General features: G+C 45.0%; 1 protein-coding gene across 1 annotated transcript in view; it reads left to right on the top strand.

Annotated features, from left to right (window-relative positions):
* The first annotated feature begins 2,677 nt into the window (after positions 1-2,677).
* The window catches only part of LOC106592271 (zinc finger protein basonuclin-1), a 34,311-nt gene continuing 15,280 nt past the window's right edge, over positions 2,678-21,708 (top strand). Inside the window, exons 1-2 of the mRNA XM_045708605.2 lie at positions 2,678-3,076; positions 20,310-20,412. Coding sequence (XP_045564561.1) covers positions 3,062-3,076; positions 20,310-20,412 — 118 coding nt within the window. The 5' untranslated portion in view covers positions 2,678-3,061. The remainder of the gene's footprint in view (positions 3,077-20,309; positions 20,413-21,708) is intronic.

The raw sequence follows: 21,708 nt of genomic DNA, 5'->3' as shown, positions 1-21,708 counted from the left end.
AATCTGTTGTTCTGCCCCTGAACAAGGCAGTTAACCCATTGTTCCTAGACTGTCATTGTAAATAAGAATTTGTTGTTAACTGACTTACCTAGTTAAATAAAAAAAGTAAAAATCAGACAGGAAATACATTCTATACACAGCTCCCACAAGCTGATGTTGTTGTTTTGACCGCCCCATAAGCAGGCGCTTCACAGAGAGAAAGAGAAAGATTTTCAACATCTGAGACAGACAACGTAGACTTTCTATAGCACAGCTGACCAAAACCTGAGACAGAAGTCTTCTGATAGGCACTTCCTTTCTGTTTTGGTTCATTATGATACAGCAGAGAGAATAATCAGTAATCATTGTTTCATTGAATCATACACGTGGATTATTTCACCTCACATTTCATGTCGAATTAGTTCTATTTTTGCCATGTAAAAAAATGACGTTTTGTTAACTTTTCACAGTAAGATGCCACTTAGGTAATCCACTTCAATGTTTCACTATGAGGAGAAACAAAATAAATATTGTTTATAAAACCAGCGCTGAAAAAATGTAAAAAGATTCTGTCACCTTAACAAACTAAATCTAATACTGATTTAAATGTTTATGGGTTTATTTTATTTTATTTGTACAAAAACAAGGCTATGGTCAAGTTGTCTCAAATAAACCATTGATATTTCCAAGTCCAAGCCAAACATTCATACCAACACAACTCATCCTCAAGCATTATTATGATTCTTTTCGGAAACCAAAACGCCAACATATAAATAACAGCGTGACCTCTTTCTCTGCACATGGTGTTTATTTACTGTGGTTTTAGCGGGAGCCTCCTCTGTTCCGCCGCCCTTGGGGCGTGCATACGGCAACAGCGGTTCTAGCCTACCGTAGAACAGCAATCTAACCAACCAGCAGGACCTCATAATCCAACCCAGGTCTCTGTGTCCATCCGTCCGTCTGTCTGTCTGTCTGTCTGTTTGGTATGCATCCCCTAGGTAAGGAATAAATGAAGAGTTCCAGGCATATGCATCTCCCTGATGGGGAAGAAGGACTGAAGCGCCTCCACCCTGCGTTGCATGCCTGATTGACTATCTCTCCTGATCCATGTGTAATAACCTCATAACATTTGGGCTTATTCACAAATCAGAAAAGCTTTGATGTCATGTGTGAAAGTAATGGAGGGTTAATATCCAACTTCAAGGGTTATTAGATAGGTTTAATCAGTTACCGTCCCAGACGCTCTCTGCAAATTCTGTAAATACTTAGATTTATACTTAATGCTTGTAAAAAAAAAAATGCAGCCTGAGATGTTTAGCATTTGAGTGATTTATTTTCCTGGTGGAAACCCTCTCCTCTCCTCCACTGGTAGCTAACAAAGCACAGGTAGGACACACAGACACACACACACACACACACACACACAGACACACAGACAGACGCAGCAACAGCATACCTGTTTAAACTTGCTGTGTAATTTGTGGATTAGCAGACGCCCCTAATGGCTAAGATCTGCAGAAGAGAGAGCTTTCTCAGAGAGAGGGAGAGAGAGAGAGACAGAGAGACACAGACAGAGAGACAAAGTAAAATAAAATACATTGGCAAAGGAGAACAAAGAGATGAAAGGAGATAGACAGAAAGGAGAGAGAGAACATTTGAAACGGTGAAGGAGTTAATGAGGAAGAGCGAATTAGAGACGTGTAAAAACAGGAGAGAGCGATAGAGAGAGAGTATTAGGCTACTCTGCTCATAGCAGACTTTGCAGGGTGCTCTGACCTCTAACCCCTGTGAGTGGCTCATAATTGAAGCAACAAAAAAAGAAGCAGTCCGACGCTTCATTAGCATTTTTTTCTGACATGGTTTAAGTGTGTCACCATGAGACAATAGCCCTAAACACTGATGTGAAACAGTCACTGTGGACCATTTCTGAATGAGTGAACACACATTTTGTCCCTATTTTTATCATTATGATGATTGGAAAAAGAAAGGCAATTGATTATTCACACAAAGGTAAATTTACTCCTGCACATTTATTTGGATGATCATGTTCTTGAATAAGGTGGACTTAAGGTCCAATACGCTGTCAAAACAAAGGTCTGTGTGTGCATGCGAGTCAATTGTATCATTGATAACTGACTAAGACTTCATAACAATACTTGGAGTTATTCTACCTTGTGTTCTGTCAGAAAGGTGTGTGAAGAAATGTGTCAGTGAGTAGGGACAATAATGTTTCAGAAGTATTGTGAATGTACTTTGTCCTAAAGAAATACTTAACACAGAGACTGACACATTCCAGACGGCACAAGGCACAACTTGTTATGGAGGCTGTTCACAGAGCTCCATTAAGGTGAACACACACAACCATGCTGGACTGAGCTCTCTGCTCTGAGAGGGGCAGCATTGATTTAAAGCATTACTCAGGCTGAGAGAGAGGGAGAGGAAAGGAAAGAGAGAGGGAGAGGTAGAGTCTCTCCTGACTGCATTAGGAGTGCCTCCAGCCTTTGTGATTCCTTTTGATCAAATCTCTGTGAAAGATGAGTGTCATGCCCTCTTCTAGCCAGCTGTGAGGGGGGCTGCCCTGTGACTATGGGGGTGGGAGTGTGTGTGTGTGTGTGTGTTTGTGCGATTGCTCTGCTGGCTGGGGAGGGAGCAGGCAGCTGAGGTGAGAATGCCGAGTGGGAGGATCTCATTCCAATCCCCTGTGCCCGGTTTCAACACACACACTTACACACACACTCTACAGAGCACATCTTGAGTAGTTTAGAGACAGTCCTCAGCAACATAGGAAGAGAGAGTGGAAAAAAGGTGTGTGTAAGAGTAGTACGTTTATTGTTTTTTTTTATGTGGTGTGAGCGTTGAGGACAGTGTGTGTGTGTGTGTGTGTGTGTGTGTGTGTCTCTGTGCGTGTGTGTATGTGTGTGACAGTGTGTCACAGTGTGTGTATGAGTGTGTGTGACAGAGTGCTGGCGTGTGATGGCTCTTTTGCGTTAGTACTTGTTCAGACGGGAGAGTTGGAGGCAGTTCTTTTGTAGGACTCGCAGGGAATGGCAAACTACACGGTAACCCTGGAAACCTATCTCTAATGACAATGGCTGAGGTGAGAAACATCTTGTCTTATTTCTTTTCCACATTCTTCTCCTCTTTTCTCTCCTTTCGCCAAATCTTGCTACATGCTCCTGAGGTAGAAATTAGAAAAACATGTATCGTTGTAGCGCTGTCGTTTCCCAGCGTTTGCTGATGCCGTCATTATTCATGTTTATTCACAGAATACGCCTGGTTTGCATTCAGTAACTTCTAGATCATTTCTCGTCTCTTTTTTTCCACGTGAATCATTTGGTGATTGATGTATGCGTCCTGGCCGGGCTGTGTCCATGCTTGCTGAGGGAGGTAGAGGTTGTCCTTACCTGCCATAAGACGCTGCTTACTTACTGCGGCAACTCCCTTAAAACAAAAGGAGGAACTTTAAAGCAGCCAACCAGACAGGAAGTTGTTTTAACCTGACAATATGACTACAGGCCCTCCTCTGTTATATATTCAATTCAATTCCAACTCAGGGCTAGTTATCCACATGGTTCTATTATATTCCAACTCAGGGCTAGTTATCCACATGTTTCTCTTATATTCCAACTCAGGGCTAGTTATCCACATGTTTCTATTATATTCCAACTCAGGGCTAGTTATCCACATGTTTCTATTATATTCCAACTCAGGGCTAGTTATCCACATGGTTCTATTCTATTCAAACTCAATTTTACATTTTAGTCATTTAGCAGATGCTCTTACCCAGACCAACTTACAGTAGTGAGTGCATACATTTTCGTACATTTTCATACTGGTCCCCCGTTGGAATCGAACCCACAACCCGCAACTAAGCCACACGGGACCTGTGTGTATTTGTCTAAGCTATTCTGTTCCATTTGAATGAATTGCTGATTTATACAGATGCTTCTATTCCTTTCCAAGTTAGTGCTGGTTTATACAGACGTTTCCATTCTGATCTATTCTAACTGGGTGCTGCTTGGAATTTGGTCTATTCCAGTGGAGGGTTTATTTAGTGGTCCTGTCATTTGTTTCATTACTACTGTGAGTTTCCCAGCACTCTCTCTCCCTCAGTCTGTTCCTGTGTAGCCCTGTATAGAAGAATGACTGCCAAGGCATGCTCAGTCTGTTGCTGTGTAGCCTTGTATAGAAGACTGCCAAGGCATGCTCAGTCTGTTGCTGTGTAGCCTTGTATAGAAGACTGCTAAGGCATGCTCAGTCTGTTGCTGTGTAGCCTTGTATAGAAGACTGCTAAGGCATGCTCAGTCTGTTGCTGTGTAGCCTTGTATAGAAGACTGCCAAGGCATGCTCAGTCTGTTGCTGTGTAGCCCTGTATAGAAGACTGCTAAGGCATGCTCAGTCTGTTGCTGTGTAGCCTTGTATAGAAGACTGCTAAGGCATGCTCAGTCTGTTGCTGTGTAGCCTTGTATAGAAGACTGCTAAGGCATGCTCAGTCTGTTGCTGTGTAGCCTTGTATAGAAGACTGCTAAGGCATGCTCAGTCTGTTGCTGTGTAGCCCTGTATAGAAGACTGCTAAGGCATGCTCAGTCTGCTGCTGTGTAGCCCTGTATAGAAGACTGCTAAGGCATGCTCAGTCTGTTGCTGTGTAGCCCTGTATAGAAGACTGCTAAGGCATGCTCAGTCTGTTGCTGTGTAGCCCTGTATAGAAGACTGCTAAGGCATGCTCAGTCTGTTGCTGTGTAGCCCTGTATAGAAGACTGCTAAGGCATGCTCAGTCTGTTGCTGTGTAGCCCTGTATAGAAGACTGCTAAGGCATGCTCAGTCTGTTGCTGTGTAGCCCTGTATAGAAGACTGCTTAGGCATGCTTGCTTTAGCCCCGTCTGCCTCTCTATGTGTGCTGGCTTCTGGCCACTCACTAGTGGAATGTAATTTAAGAGCAGCCTAATGTTTTGTTGCAGCCATAATGTAACAATTAGCACAAGTGTCTGTGTGGTGCTGTTAGGAGCAAACACTTACTCTCTTTCTCTCTATCTCTCTGTGTTTGTCGGTGTGAACAACACACCACAACCACATCTTGTTCTGCAGAGTGTGTGTGTGTGTGTGTTGTGTTCTGACCTTTTAAATCTAGGTGACAGGTATTTAATAGAATCTTGATTATATTAACTTCTTTCAGGTGAATATAGAACTGAAAACAGAGGTCCTTCAAGCTTCTCGGCAGATTTAAAACCATCTTTGTTATTGACTCACATGGCCTTGCTTAGTGTTTTTTTTATCTCCTCGTTGTTTTTGTGATCGAGAATTAACTCTCCAATAGACTTCTTTAACACAAAATATGTCCCACCTGATCCAAGACTGGTTTGTACAGTAACAGCATTGTATCATTACCACAGTTCTTTGTGATTAACATAATTTTTTTGGCCTGTTTATTGTATTTATGTTAAAATTTCTCATTTTAATATTCAAATGTATGTTGTACCCAGAATTCAGCATGTTGCTGCAACTGGTACAGTGTTCTGTTGAACATGAGCCGTTTTTGTTATAAAACATGTCTAAAACATGTTATTAACACATAGTTGTTACTAGCATAATTATACAACAAATGTATTAGATCAACTTGTAAAGTGACAGTTAAGTGCTACCACATTTACATAGCAATTACAGTGGCACGTCCTTTCATTTACCTGTTTTGGTAACAGTTTTTTACCTGTCATATCTGATGTAAATCGAGGAAAATAACTTAATAATACGACTCACTCAGGACACAAAAGCTATGAGAATCCTTTGGCTGTTAGAAATGTTTGACATTACTTTAAATAGAGAAGAATGGGTTATTCATTAAAAACATCACTGCTCTAAATGATATTGAAGCCGCGACATAGAAGCATATACCATTTTTGATTACAGGTGACAGTTTTAATACTCGCCACTGCATCCTGTATCAAAAGGTTGGCTGCTCCTCATTAAAGTCCCCTAGAGCACGTCATTACTCTCTTTTTGTTTAGAAAGGTTTCGTGCACAAGCTTCCAACTTACCTAACTTTGTTTTTAAAGTATAAAACATGAGATACAGAGTTGGTGAACTGTTGAGGTTCCTCGGGTCTCCACCGAATTCGGTAAATCCGCTTTTAGTTTTAAAGCACCTCATTGCTGGAACCAAGTACAAAATATATTACAATGTTCTGGTGCTACTCAGGCAATTGAAAATATTGAATATTCATACTGAGGAATGTAACTGTTTTTCTTGAATATTTGTGTTGTGCTCTATGTTAATGACTTGTTTTACATTGTATCTGATTTTGATTTGATTGTGTCTTATGAATTGTATATACGGGGCTCCCTTGTGAAAGAGACCCTGGTCTCAATGGTGACTCCCTGTTTAAATAAAGGTAAAATAAATAATAAAAAACATCAAATTAATGTGCTTGAATAAAACTGCTGAATACTGTACAACTACCAGGTAGACACAGGTAGATGCTTCCAGTCTACAGAATAAGATGTTTGGATGTGCATTAATAAGGCATGTATGCAAACAGACATAGTTTCTAAACAGAGTTCATATCTAATCATTACAAAACAAGACCAACCAAGTTACTCTCCATGGTATTTGAAAATGCCTTTTGTTTCCTTGACATGTTCAGTGGAACCATTGAAATCAGATTTCTGGTTCTGTGTTAGTGAGCTGGCTGTTGACTTATCTCTCTCTGAACTGGCTCCACCTCACCCTCTGAACTGAGTGGGATGATAATGTGACTCTCTCTCTTTGTATCTCTCCCTCTCTCCGTGTGTCTCTTTCTCTCTGTCTCTCTCTGTGTCTCTCTGTCTCTCTATTTCTCACTCTTTCTCTGTGTTTCTCTCTCTGTGTCTCTCTCTGTGTCTCTCTCTGTTTCTCTTTCTCTCTCTGTATCTCTCTCTCTCTCTCTCTCTCTCTCTCTCTATTCCTTCTTTGTCTCTCATACTCTTATTTCTTTCTCCCTCTCTTCCCTTGGTTCCCATTCTCCTTAACTCTCTCTCTCGCTTTCTCGCGCTCTCTCTCTCGCTCTCTCTGGGTGTGAGTGTGTGTCTGTGCTGTAGGGCCCCGGGGCAGAACAGAGCAGGGCTGGGCTCCTCTGAGCGGGGCTGCTGTGTGTGTGTGTGTGTGTGCAGCGGTTGCAGCCTGCCAGCCCAGTCAGCTTCATTAGCTTCATGATGGTCCGTCAGCGAGGGGCTTCTGCTGCAGCCTGCACCCCCTCCAGCCAGTCCCAGGGCGTGATCCGCCCCTCTGCGCCCCAGCCTCCCCCCTCCTATAGCCCCCTTGAGCCCCTCTCCACCCCAGCCCTGCGCTGCCACCGAGAGGCTTGTGAGGATTTGTCAGCCAGATGTGACAAGATTGTCAAGAGGCAGGCGAGAGAGAGAGGGGAGATATGATATTAATCAGAGCGTAGCTGGGAGCTAAACTCTCTCCGACGCAGTGTACTAACATGTTCCTCTCATTTACTATACACTCCCTCGCTCGCTCGCTCTCTCTCTCTCTCTCTCTCTCTCTCTCTCTCTCTCTCTCGCTGTCTCTCTCTCCTCTCCTCTAACGGGTGGCTAGAACTGCTGGGGAGCCAGTAATAAAAGTTGTGGCTTTTCTTTTTCTTCATCTGTGATTTGTGTTTTTTACGTAGACGAGACTAACCCACTTTTCATGGAGATTCAGGTAACTTTTTGTTTTCAGGTATTGTGTTGAAACTGGCTGTGTGTGTGTGTGTGTGTGTGTGTGTGTGTGTGTGTGTGTGTGTGTGTGTGTGTGTGTGTGTGTGTGTGTGTGTGTGTGTGTTTGCTCTGTGATTGACTGCTGAATTAGGAGGAATAATGAGTTTTTCACGCTGTCTTTGGTCTCCATTGACTCGTAATAGGCTAAAGCACAGCCTGTCACTACTTGCACAAGCAGAGCCTTAGCTTCTCATGCTTTGCTCTCGCATTTCACTCTCAGGACAGGAGTTCAAACTCTCACTTTTCATCTTTGAACCTATTTTTACAGCAGAATCCTGTAAAAAAAAAAATATATGTTTTTTATTATTATAATTCTTTTTTTAAATGGGGCTATTGGATTTTGTACCAAGTGAGTTGTGTGTCAGATAGAATGGCTGGTGAACATGTCTAGGAGATGTCCTTTAACTGGGTGACTTTCCCAGTTTTCCCAGTCACTTTGTGATATAGGGTCATTCCTTTAAAAACACTCCACGGAAATACTACTGCTATTTTTATTTTAGAGGGGATGACGTTCGTGTTCAAGTTCACACTGGGTCGTGTTACATACATAACAGCTTTATATCAGTCTGTTTTAAGTAGCTCAACACTTGTCATCAATTAGCTTAGCGTTATAACTGCCACACAGCCGTACATGTGTTTCAGTGGCGTATGATTTATGAATGTGGCCATGTTCTGTGCATGTGTAACACACACTCACACACACTGAGATGTTCAGAAGCAGGAAGTCCTCTGTCTGTGAACCATTAGCTCCTGGTTTTAGCTCCTGGTTTTAGCTCCTGGTTTTAGCTTCTGGTTTTAGCTCCTGGATTTTGACAACTTGTTTTAATGCTGCAGGTAGTTTTTTTTTTACACGCAGCGACCTCCTAGACTGCTGTATTCCTAAATCCTATTTCCTGTAGCTGCTCCGTGCTAGTCTGTGTGGTTTTATTAGAGGAATTCTGCAGGACTTTCTTAGTTCCTGGTACTACCAGGCTGCTCTGTATTTTGGCTGCAGTTTTGGCCTGGAATGAAGATATGAGGAAAATGTGTGTCAGTGTTTGTTACAGATGGTTTCACTGTGCTATATCTTGAGTTTTTATAGATTATTTTGCACCGTATAAATAAACGTGATAGATTAGAACAATGTTTCTATCTTATCTGAATAAATTTCTTTCAAATTAAAAGTGTGTCTTATTTAATGCAGATAGGTGGTGGTTTATCCATTTTTTTATGGTGTCAAGCATTAAATGATATGAAGAGATTTGAACAGAAATATTACACTCATTTTTAGCAGTAGTTTTGCTTAATTGTTTTTGCCTAATACTCTCTGCATTTCTATTACTGAACACATATAGGTTGTTTCATGTTTACTTGTAACTTTAAAAACAATTCTGCACATTTGAGATAAAAAATAAATAAGGTCAACAAGGGGCATTAGGTCTGTGTGCATTATCACTTTTGAAATGAGAGAGGGAGAGAGAGATCCTCCATAAATATACTACATACATATACTGAGTGTACAAAACATTAGGAACACTGCTCTTTCTATGACAGACTGACCAGGTAAAAGCTACAGTATGATCCCTTATTGATGTCGCTTCAATCAGTGTAGATGAAGGGAAGGAGACAGGTTAAAGAAGTGCCTTTGAACAGGGTATGGTAGTAGGTGCCAGGCGCACCGGTTTGAGTGTGTCAAGATCTACAGCGCTGCTGGATTTTTTTACGCTCAACAGTTTCCCGTGTGTATCATGAATGGTCCACCACACAAAGGAATTGAGGTTGTTCTGAGGGCAAAAAGTGGTGCAACTCAATATCAAGAAAGTTCCTAATGTTTAGTACACTCAGTTCCTTGCCAGCCAGTTGAATTTCTTATCCCATTCCAGTCTTTACCATCTTGGCACAGGCACAGCTAGTTTCACATTGTGTGGCAATCTGCACCAATCCTCTCCTAATTGATTTGCTTTCCACTAAATGATTCCAACGTGGCCCAGTCAATACACACTGTCACACCCCCCAGCTGTTCCCTTCCCTCCCGTCTTGCTCTGAACCACTGACTGCTGTTGACTCTATAAACCAAACCAGTGTGGATATTATGGACATATGGCAGGATTTATTTTACGAGCCGGAGAGGAACAATTTAAATGTTTGTCAGGGATGTTATGGCTGTGACGCAGAAGTGACTGGAGACCATTTCTGAGTCCCTAGATCGTGCACTACTTTTGAACAGGGCCCTAGATCGAGCTCTACTTTTGAACAGGGCCCTGTGCACTACATTAGGAATAAGGTTCCACTAGGGACATAGACCCTGAACTCCCAGACAATGAATATAGTGAATAACTGACATACTGGATGATTTAACACTCTGGCCTGCATGGGTCTGAATATAGTGAATAACTGACATACTGGAGGATTTAACACTCTGGCCTGCATGGGTCTGAATATAGTGAATAACTGACATACTGGAGGATTTAACACTCTGGCCTGCATAGGTCTGAATTAATACCCCATAATGACAAAGTAAAAACAGGTTTATAGAAATGTTTGCTAATTTTATCCAAATAAAAAAACTGAATTTTCACATTTACATAAGTATTCAGACCCTTTACTCAGTACTTTGTTGAAGCACCTTTGCAGCGATAACAGCATTGAGTCTTCTTTGGTATGACGAGTGGCCCACACCATTCTTCTCTGCAGATCCTCTCTAGCTCTGTCAGGTTGGATGGGGAGCATCGCTGCACAGCTATGTTCAGGTCTCTCCAGAGATGGTTGATCAGGTTCAAGTCCAGGCTCTGGCTGGGCCATTCAAGGAAATTCAGAGACTTATTCCCGACGCCACTCCTGCATTGTCTGTGTGCTTAAGGTCGTTGTCCTGTTGGAAGACAAACCTTCGCCCCCGTCTGAGGTCCTGAGGGCTCTGTAGCAGGTTTTCATCAAGGATCTGTCTGTACTTTGCTCCAATCATCTCTGCCTCAATCCTGACTAGTCTCCCAATCCCTGCCACTGAAAAACATCCCCACAGCATGATGCTGCCACCACCGTGCTTCACCGTAGGGATGGTGCCAGGTTTCTTCCAGACGTGACACTTGGCATCCAGGCCAAAGAGTTCAATCTTGGTTTTATCCAGAGAATCTTGTTTCTCGTGGTCTGAGAGTCTTTAGGTGCCTTTTGGGAAACTCCAAGCAACCTGTCAGGTGCCTTTTACTGTGGAGTGACTTCTGTCTGGCCACTCTACCATAAAGGCCTGATTGGTGGAGTGCTGCAGAGATGGTTGTTCTTCTGGAAGTTTCTCCCATCTCCACAGAGGAACTCTAGAGCGCTGTCAGGGTGACCATCAGGTTCTTGGTCACCTCCCTGACCAAGGCCCTTTCCCCCGATAGTTCAGTTTGGTTGGGCGGCCAGCTCTAGGAAGAGTCTTGGTGGTTCCAATCATCTTCCATTTAAGAATAATAGAGGCATCTGTGTTCAATGACTATATCACCCTTGATCAGCCTTGATCTAACAACTCATTAACTCCGTCTGTCCGTCTGTTATTCCGTTCGGTCATGGTCACGGCAGCAGACTTAGCCAGCCCAGCGGTGGTCTGTCTGTCCATTCGGTCATGGTCACAGCAGCAGACTTAGCCAGCCCAGCGGTGGTCTGTCTGTCCATTCGGTCATGGTCACAGCAGCAGACTTAGCCAGCCCAGCGCTGGTCTGTCTGTCCGTTCGGTCATGGTCACAGCAGCAGACTTAGCCAGCCCAGCGCTGGTCTGTCTGTCTGTTCGGTCATGGTCACAGCAGCAGACTTAGCCAGCCCAGCGCTGGTCTGTCTGTCTGTTCGGTCATGGTCACAGCAGCAGACTTAGCCAGCCCAGCGGTGTTCTGTGAAAGTTACATTTTTTTTTCTTAATCTCAGGGACTAATGATAAAATGAATAGCTAATTAAGACAAACGAACGACAGGGAGGACTGAGCGCCGCAATGCCTGCTGTGTGTGCTTCTGTGTGTGTGCACAAGTGTGTGTGTCCTTTGATTGTCCAGAGGAACAGATTGAGTTGTACACTAGAGGAAACATCAAAGGGCTATGTGTCTGTGTGTGTGTGTGTGTGTGCACATTTGTGTCTGTGCAGTTGTCTGTCTTTGTGTGTGTGCAGGCGTGCCTTCGTTCATTTGAGTGTGTGCGAGCACATAAGAGTGTGTGTGTGTGCCTGTGTGTGATGGGATTAGTGTAATTGGGCCGTGTTGGTTGGGCCCTGTAATGATGGGATTATGGTGGTCGGAGGTGACCAAGAGTTTCTTCCACATCACCTCAGTCCCACAGGAGAAGATCAGCTGAAGATGAGGAGGAGAGGAGATGAGGAGATGGAGACGGAGGAGAGGGAGAGGGAGACGGGGGAGACGAGGGAGACTGAGGAGGAGAGGGAGACGGGGGAGAGGGAGACGGCGACAGAGGAGGCGGAGAGGGAGAGAGGGACGGGGAGAGGGAGACGGAGAGAGGGAGGAGAGGGAGACGGAGAGAGGGAGGAGAGGGAGATGGAGAGAGGGGGGAGAGGGAGACGGCGACGGAGGAGAGGGAGAGGGAGGAGAGGGAGACGGAGGAGAGGGAGATGGAGGAGACGATAAAAGACAGAGACAGAAGGAAAGAAATGGAAAGAGGACAGATAACAGGAAGGATGCATTGGAGCGTTAATTGGCTGTATTTCATTCCAGAAAGTTGTGGTCTCCCATCTGTCCATGTTCACTCCCCGTTGTACATCTGAAATAACTGAGTAGTTCAAGCATGTTTTACCCGGTTTCCTCCATTTTACTCTAGCATATCCTGTCCTGTCAGACCGAAGGGAAGAGAACAAGGGGACATATTTTTGGAATGGAACCCTGCCCTGCTAACGAGAGAGAGAGAGATCCAGCTAACAAACCAGTGGGAGGAGTTGACTGTGTGATTAACTGAGAGAGAGAGAGAGTCTCCTCCTCCCCCCCGTTGAGGGGGTTAGTGCTACAGCAGCAGTAATTGCTAACCATTAAGCATGCTACTCATGTATGCTAACACATGCTGTTGATATATTATAGATGGCAGGAGAGAGAGAGAGAGAGAGAGAGAGGGTGCTAGCGCAGCACGGGGGGGTAGCATGTAGTGCTAACACAAGTTGCTTTGATCACAAATCTGATGACTTCTCAAGGGATGCTAGTTAGTCATCGGCTAGTGGTAAATGGCATGCATACTGTTCTTGTTGATGTTACGGAAACCCTGTTTGTTGTTGTGATTTATACTCTTATTTTCTGACACATAAAATGTTGATTCTTCCTGTCAGGTGAAACAGAATCTAATTAATCACTTTCACAATAACTTCTCAACGCAATCTAATGAGCATCAACACAAGCACGTACACACACACACACACACACACACACACTTTTGTATATAAAACCCTGGAACCCTAGAACCCTGGAATACAATATGCTTCGTTCAGAGAATGAAAGTGTGTGAAGTGTTGTTTTGGGCCTCTGATTGACTCTGGTCTGGAGAGCTGTGATTGACTCAGTGTTGTGTAGTGGTGGTCTGGAGAGCTGTGATTGACTCAGTGTTGTGTAGTGGTGGTCTGGAGAGCTGTGATTGACTCAGTGTTGTGTAGTGGTGGTCTGGAGAGCTGTGATTGACTCAGTGTTGTGTAGTGGTGGTCTGGAGAGCTGTGATTGACTCAGTGTTGTGTAGTGGTGGTCTGGAGAGCTGTGATTGACTCAGTGTTGTGTAGTGGTGGTCTGGAGAGCTGTGATTGACTCAGTGTTGTGTAGTGGTGGTCTGGAGAGCTGTGATTGACTCAGTGTTGTGTAGTGGTGGTCTGGAGAGCTCTGTTTCAGCCCAGTCACTCTACTGCTCTCTCTCACCCCAACCACTTAACACAGCACTGTACAGCGAGCAGGAAACACAAAGCATCAGATATCATCACACACTGTACACACACACAGGGCAACAGCACTAGTAGCATCAGTGACTAGAATCTCTCACACACACACACTCGCTGCTGAGTGCTTGTCCTGAGAGATAAGGACCATTAGTGGGAAACAGAGGTTGCATCCCAAATTACACCTTATTTCCAATGGGCCCTGGTCAAAAGTAGTGCACTATAAAGGGAATATGGTGCCATTTGGGCCACAACCAGAGACAGAGGCATCATCTTTGTGTTGTGTAAAGGGTCTTATGGCCTTTACACTGACATGGAGTGGCTGACATGGAGTTGGTGGGCCAGGTGTGGAGGACACCTCTTTGGTGCTGTAGATGATGGGGGGCGGGCGGTGGAGGCAGTGGGGAGAACAGGGCAGGCCTGCTGTAGATGATCCTGGCATGGGGAGAACATGGCAAGCCTGCTGTAGATTATCCTGGCATGGGGAGAACAGGGCAGGCCTGTTGTAGATGATCCTAACATGGGGCAAACAGGGCAGGCCTGCTGTAGATTATCCTAACATGGGGAGAACAGGGCAGGCCTGCTGTAGATGATCATAGCATGGGGAGAACATGGCAAGCCTGCTGTAGATTATCCTGGCATGGGGAGAACAGGGCACGCCTGCTGTAGATTATCCTGGCATGGGGAGAACAGGGCAGGCCTGTTGTAGATGATCCTAACATGGGGCGAACATGGCAGGCCTGCTGTATATTTAATTTTTTTTTTTTAATGTTTTTCCTTTATTTAACCAGGTAGGCTAGTTGAGAACAAGTTCTCATTTACAACTGCGACCTGGCCAAGATAAAGCAAAGCAGTTCGACACATACAACAACACAGAGTTACAGATGGAATAAACAAACATACAGTCAATAATACAGTAAAAAAAAGTCCATATACAGTGTGTGCAAATGAGGTAAGATAAGGGAGGTAAGGCAATAAATAGGCCATAGTGGCGAAGTAATTAAAATATACCAATTAAACACTGGAGTGAATAGATGTGCAGAAGATGAATGTGCAAGTAGAGATACTGAGGTGCAAAGGAGCATGATAAATAAGTACCGTATGGGGATGAGGTAGATTGGATGGGCTATGTACAGATGGGCTATGTACAGGTGCAGTGATCTGTTAGCTGCTCTGACAGCTGGTGCTTAAAGCTAGTGAGGGAGATATGAGTCTCCAGCTTCAGTGATTTTTGCAGTTCATTCCAGTCATTGGCAGCAAAGAACTGGAAGGAAAGGCGACCAAAGTAGGAATTGGCTTTGGGGGTGACTAGTGAGATATACCTGCTGGAGCGCGTGCTATGGGTGGGTGCTGCTATGGTGACAAGTGAGCTGAGATAAGGCGAGGCTTTACCTAGCAAATACTTGTAGATGACCTGGAGCCAGTGGGTTTGGCAACGAGTATGACGCGAGGGCCAGTCAACGAGAGCGTACAGGTCGCAGGGGTGGGTAGTATATGGGGCTTTGGTGACAAAACGGATGGCATTGTGATAGACTGCATCCAATCTGTTGAGTAGCGTGTTGGAGGCTATTTTGTAGACGACATCGCCGAAGTCGAGGATCGGTAGGATAGTCAGTTTTACGAGGGTATGTTTGGCAGCATGAGTGAAGGATGCTTTGTTGCGAAATAGGAAGCCGATTCTAGATTTAATTTTGGATTGGAGATGCTTAATGTGAGTCTGGAAGGAGAGTTTACAGTCTAACCAGACACCTAGGTATTTGTAGTTGTCCACATATTCTAAGTCAGAACCATCCAGAGTAGTGATGCTGGACGGGCGGGCCGGTGCGGGCAGCGATCGGTATTAGAGCATGCATTTAGTTTAACTTGCATTTAAGAGCAGTTGGAGGCCACGGAAGGAGAGTTGTATGGCATTGAAGCTCGTCTGGAGGTTAGTTAACAGTGTCCGAAGAAGGGCCAAAAGTATACAGAATGGTGTCGTCTGCGTAGAGGTGGATCAGAGAATCACCAGCAGCAAAAGCATTGATGTATACAGCCTGAGAATTGAACCCTGTGGCACCCCCATAGAGACTGCCAGAGGTCCGGACAACAGGCCCTTCGATTTGACACACTGAACTCTATCAGAGAAGTAGTTGGTGAACCAGGCGAGGCAGTCATTTGAGAAACCAAGGCTGTTGAGTCTGCCGATAAGAATGTGGTGATTGACAGAGTCAAAAGCCTTGGCCAGGTCAATGAATACGGCTGCACAGCAATGTCTCTTATCGATGGAGGTTATGATATCGTTTAGGACCTTGAGCGTGGCTGAGGTGCCCTCATGACCAGCTCTGAAACCAGATTGCATAGCGGAGAAGGTACGGTGGGATTCGAAATGGTCAGTAATCTGTTTGGCTTTCGAAGAACCTTAGAAAGGCAGGGTAGGATAGATATAGGTCTGTAGCAGTTTGGGTCTAGAGTGTCTCCCCCTTTGAAGAGGGGGATGATCGCGGCATCTTTCCAATCTTTGGGAATCTCAGACGATACGAAAGAGAGGTTACAACAATTTCTGCAGATCATTTTAGAAAGAGAGGGTCCAGATTGTCTAGCCTGGCTGATTTGTAGGGGTCCAGATTTTGCAGCTCTTTCAGAACATCAGCTATCTGGATTTGAGTGAAGGAGAAATGGGGGAGGCTTGGGCGAGTTGCTGTGGGGGCTGCAGGGCAGTTTACCGAGGTAGGGGTAGCCAGGTGGAAATCATGGCCAGCCGTAGAAAAATGCTTATTGAAATTCTCAATTATAGTGGATTTATCGGTGGTGACAATGTTTCCTAGCCTCAGTGCAGTGGGCAGCTGGGAGGAGGTGCTTTTATTCTCCATGGACTTTACAGTGTCCCAGAACGTTTTTGAGTTTGTGCTACAGGATGCAAATTTCTGTTTGAAAAAGCTAGCCTTTGCATTCCTAACTACCTGTGTATATTGTTTCCTAACTTCCCTGAAAATGGCTATTCGATGCTAACGCAGTACGCCACAGGATGTTTTTGTGCTGGTCAAGGGCAGTCAGGTCTGGAGTGAAGCAAGGGCTATATCTGTTCTTAGTTCAACATTTTTTGATTGAGGCATGCTTAAAAGGCATGCTCACTTTTAAAGAATAACCAGGCATCCTCTACTGACAGGATGAGGTCAATATCCTTCCAGGATACCCGGGCCAGGTTGATTAGAAAGGCCTGTTCGCTGAAGTATTTTAGGGAGTGTTTGACTGTGATGAGGGGTGGTCGTTTGACCGCAGACTCATTACAGATGCAGGCAATGAGGCAGTGATCGCTGAGATCTTGGTTGAAAACAGCAGAGGTGTATTTGGAGGGAAAGTTGGTTAGGATGATATCTATGAGGGTGCCCGTGTTTACGGATTTGGGGTTGAACCTGGTAGGTTCATTGATAATTTGTGTAAGATTGAGGGCATCAAGCTTAGATTGTAGGATGGCCGGGGTGTTAAGCATGTCCCAGTTTAGGTCACCAAGCAGCACGAGCTCTGAAGATAGATGGGGGACAATAAATTCACATATGATGTCCAGGGCACAGCTGGGGGCAGAGGGTGGTCTATAGCAAGCGGCAACGGTGAGAGACTTGTTTCAGGAAAGGTGGATTTTAAAAAGTAGAAGCTCTAATTGTTTGGGTACAGACCTGGATAGTAAGACAGAACTTTGCAGGCTATCTCTGCAGTAGATTGTAACTCCGTCCCCTTTGGCAGTTCTATGTTGTCGGAAAATTTTATAGTTAGGGATGGAAATTTCAGGGTTTTTGGTGGTCTTCCTAAGCCAGGATTCAGACACCGCTAGGACATCCGGGTTGGCAGAGTGTGCTAAAGCAGTAACTAAAACAAACTTGAGGAGGCTTCTAATGGTAACATGCATGGAACCAAGGCTTTTATGATTATAGAAGTCAACAAATGAGAGCACCTGGGGAATAGGAGTGGAGCTAGGCACTGCAGGGCCTGGATTAACCTCCACATCATTTAAGGAACAGAGGAGAAGTAGGATAAGGGTATGGCTAAAGGCTATAAGAACTGGTCGTCTAGTACGTTCGGAACACAGAGTAAAAGGAGCAGGTTTATGGGCGCGATAGAATAGATTCAAGGCAAAATGTACAGACAAATGTATGGTAGGATGTGAATACATTGGAGGTAAACCTAGGCATTGTGTGATGATGACAGAGATATTGTCTCTAGAAACATTTAAACCAGCTGATGTCACCGCATGTGTGGGAGGTGGAACTAAAGGGTTGGCTAAGCCATATTGAGCAGGGCTAGAGGCTCTACAGTGAAATAAGACAATAATCACTAACCAGAACGCAATGGACAAGGCATATTGACATTAGGGAGAGGCATTCGTTGCCGAGTGATCATAGGAGTCCAGTGAGCAGTTAGGCTGGCTGGAGACACAGCAATTCAGACAGCTAGCAGGCCGGGGATAGCAAGTTAGCAGAATGGCCTTAGATGGACGTTGCGATGGAGGCAGTCTGTTATAGCCTCCACATGCAGTTACGTCGAATAGACCAGTCGTGATGGAGTATTCGGGTTCTGTGTAGCAAAGGGGTTGAGTCCAATTGGCAAAATAGGTATAGTGGCCCAAGAAATTGTCCGATGGATCTCTTCAGCTAACAGTCCAATATGCTCTAGACAGCTAGCGGGCCACGGCTAGCAGGCTAGCAGATGGGCATTCAGGGGATGTCGCGATGGAGGGGCCTGTTGGGAAAAAAAAGAAGGAAAAAAAAACCCTCAGGCAGATTACGTCGGTTGTCCAGTTGTGATGGATAAGCAGGGCTTTCTGTAGTAAAAGGTGTCCAAGACAATTGTCAAAATAGGTATAGTGGCCCAAGAAATTGGCCGCTGGACCTATTCAGCTAACAGTCCGATATGCTCTAGACAGCTAGCGGGCCGCGGCTAGCAGGCTAGCAGATGGGCATTCAGGGGACGTCGCGACGTAGGAGCCAGTTGAATAACCCCCTCGGGCAGATTACGTCGGTGGTCCAGTTGTGAAGGACCTCCGTTCCGGCAGTAAAAGGGTCCGGGCCAATTGGCAAAATAGGTATTGTAGAGTGGCTGATGGACCTCTTCAGTTAGTCAGGAGATGGACCTAGCATGGGTTAGCTCCAGGCTAATTGGTGCTTGCTTCAGGACAGAGACGTTAGCCGGGAGTAGCCACTCGGATTGCAGCTAGCTAGCTGCGATGATCCAGGTGAAAAGGTTCAGAGCTTGCGATAGGAATCTGGGGATATGGAGAGAAAATAGGTCCGGTATGCTCTGGTTTGAATCGCGTTGTGCAAATTGGCGAGAGTTTTCCGAGCTAAAGGTTAGCTGATGACCGCTAGCGGTGGTTAGCTGACTACTAGCTAGTAGCAAGTTAGCTGGCTAGCTTCTGTTGGGGGATTCCAGTTCCAAAGTAAAGAAAAATACTTTAGAAAATGCAGATCCACACCACATTGGGTGATGTGGGTTGCAGAAGAGTATTTTGAAGTTGAGGCTTAGAAAAATATAAAAAAGGATATGCGAAGAAAAATATAGAAAAAGATATATACATGGGACACGACAAGACGAAGATGTCTGACTACTACGCCATCTTGGATCTATAATGATCCTAGCATGGGGAGAACAGGGCAGGCCTGCTGTAGATGATCCTTGCATGGGGAGAACAGGCCCGCAGCACTGCTGTGTGTTAGTGTGAGAAGCTTGCCTGATCTCTCTCACATGCACTGCTCATCCCAGGGCAGGGATGATTTATTCACAATGGGAGAACAGATGACTGCAGGCAATCTCTGTCTCTGCAGCTATACATCCAGAAGAGAGAGAGGTGTAAGGCTGTGCATTTATTAATGTACAAAAGATAACTCCCTCCCTGTGAAACATAGTGGATCTGTTTCCCTCAGCTCTAAGTGGGAAGAGAAGCTGTTTCCGTTGGTTGTGGCTGAATGTGTATTTCACTATAGAAGTGAATGATAGGAAGTGTTATCCATGTGATCAAACTGCATATTGGTTTCTTCTCCTGATTAATCTATTGTTATACTTTCCCTTTCTCCTGAGTAGAGCTGTGTTTTATGTCAGTGTTTCTCAACTGGCAACTTCTGGTTGAGAAAGAACCCTGAACAGTTCTAGTCCAGCACACTTGATTCAACTAACTAAAGGACGTGATGATTAGTTGAGTTGTTGAATCAGGTGTGCTAGTGAGGAGCTTGAACAGAAATGTGTGTTGTTAGTGGTACTTGAAAATCAAAGTTGAGTTAACAATGTTTTATTTTGTTCTGTGTGGCTCTATAATGGAACCCAGTGTTGCCTTTACTTCCTCACCTCCAGAACGTAGTCAGGACGGCTCAGGGGAGCCTTCACTTGCTAGCTCTAAGGCCAGAGAAATGTACAGATGCTCTGGGGTAATTCCCCCATTTGGGGATCTTATCCGCTGCTAATGACGAGTTAGTCTGGAATTCCACTGAAGTAGTTGACATTTATTAAACTTGTGAGGTAGTCTGAATGACTAAATAAAATAGCAGGCTAATGGAGCAAAAAGAGCGTGGCTCACAGTTTCCCTACATCTCCTCCACACATTTGCATCAAAAGCAAAAGTTAACTTACTACGTTACCCACAATGCACTTCAGTGTTTTAAAGCTATACCCCTACTTTACCAACACCAGGTATTCCGATCATTCCATTTGCGAATCCTGCCTCATATAGCTTCTAAATGTTTCTGGACCTTCTGAACTTCTGTGTCTCTCTGCCAGGCGATCTGCTGCACCTTGGTGAACTGTACCTGTGATAGTTTCAAACCTGGGAAACTGAAGAAAAGACTGTGTGAGCACTGCAAGCATGGATGGGTAGCGCACGGTAAGCACAGATTCAATTGTTACTTTACTCAGTGTACATTTCTATCAGGGGGTGGGAATGGGGGTGGGGGGGTAGGTGTGTCATTATTCATGTCTGTGTGTGTGGGGGGGGGGCTGTTTTCTATATTCATGTCTGTGTGTGTGGGGGGGGGGCTGTTTTCTATATTCATGTCTGTGTGTGGGGGGGGCTGTTTTCTGTATTCATGTCTGTGTGTGTGGGGGGGCTGTTTTCTATATTCATGTCTGTGTGTGTGGGGGGGGTCTGTTTTCTATATTCCTGTCTGTGTGTGGGGGGGGGGCTGTTTTCTATATTCATGTCTGTGTGTGTGGGGGGGGGCTGTTTACTATATTCATGTCTGTGTGGGGGGGGGGGGGCTGTTTTCTATATTCATATCTGTGTGTGGGGGGGGGCTGTTTTCTATATTCATGTCTGTGTGTGTGGGGGGGGCTGTTTTCTATATTCATGTCTGTGTGTGTGTGGGGGGGGCTGTTTTCTATATTCATGTCTGTGTGTGTGGGGGGGGGCTGTTTTCTATATTCATGTCTGTGTGTGGGGGGGGGCTGTTTTCTATATTCATGTCTGTGTGTGTGGGGGGGGCTGTTTTCTATATTCATGTCTGTGTGTGTGTGGGGGGGGCTGTTTTCTATATTCATGTCTGTGTGTGTGGGGGGGGGGCTGTTTTCTATATTCATGTCTGTGTGTGTGGGGGGGGGGCTGTTTTCTATATTCATGTCTGTGTGTGTGGGGGGGGGCTGTTTTCTATATTCATGTCTGTGTGTGGGGGGGGGGCTGTTTTCTATATTCATGTCTGTGTGTGGGGGGGGGGCTGTTTTCTATATTCATGTCTGTGTGTGGGGGGGGGGCTGTTTTCTATATTCATGTCTGTGTGTGGGGGGGGGGCTGTTTTCTATATTCATGTCTGTGTGTGGGGGGGGGGCTGTTTTCTATATTCATGTCTGTGTGTGGGGGGGGGGCTGTTTTCTATATTCATGTCTGTGTGTGGGGGGGGGGCTGTTTTCTATATTCATGTCTGTGTGTGTGGGGGGGGGCTGTTTTCTATATTCATGTCTGTGTGTGGGGGGGGGGCTGTTTTCTATATTCATGTCTGTGTGTGGGGGGGGGGCTGTTTTCTATATTCATGTCTGTGTGTGTGGGGGGGGCTGTTTTCTGTATTCATGTCTGTGTGTGTGGGGGGGGGCTGTTTTCTATATTCATGTCTGTGTGTGGGGGGGGGGCTGTTTTCTATATTCATGTCTGTGTGTGTGGGGGGGGCTGTTTTCTATATTCATGTCTGTG

Source organism: Salmo salar, chromosome 26, assembly GCF_965601325.2.
Source record: "Salmo salar chromosome 26, fSalSal1, whole genome shotgun sequence".
In the NCBI taxonomy this organism is placed as follows: Eukaryota; Metazoa; Chordata; class Actinopteri; order Salmoniformes; family Salmonidae; genus Salmo; species Salmo salar.
This window is presented reverse-complemented; position numbering and strand designations above follow the sequence as displayed.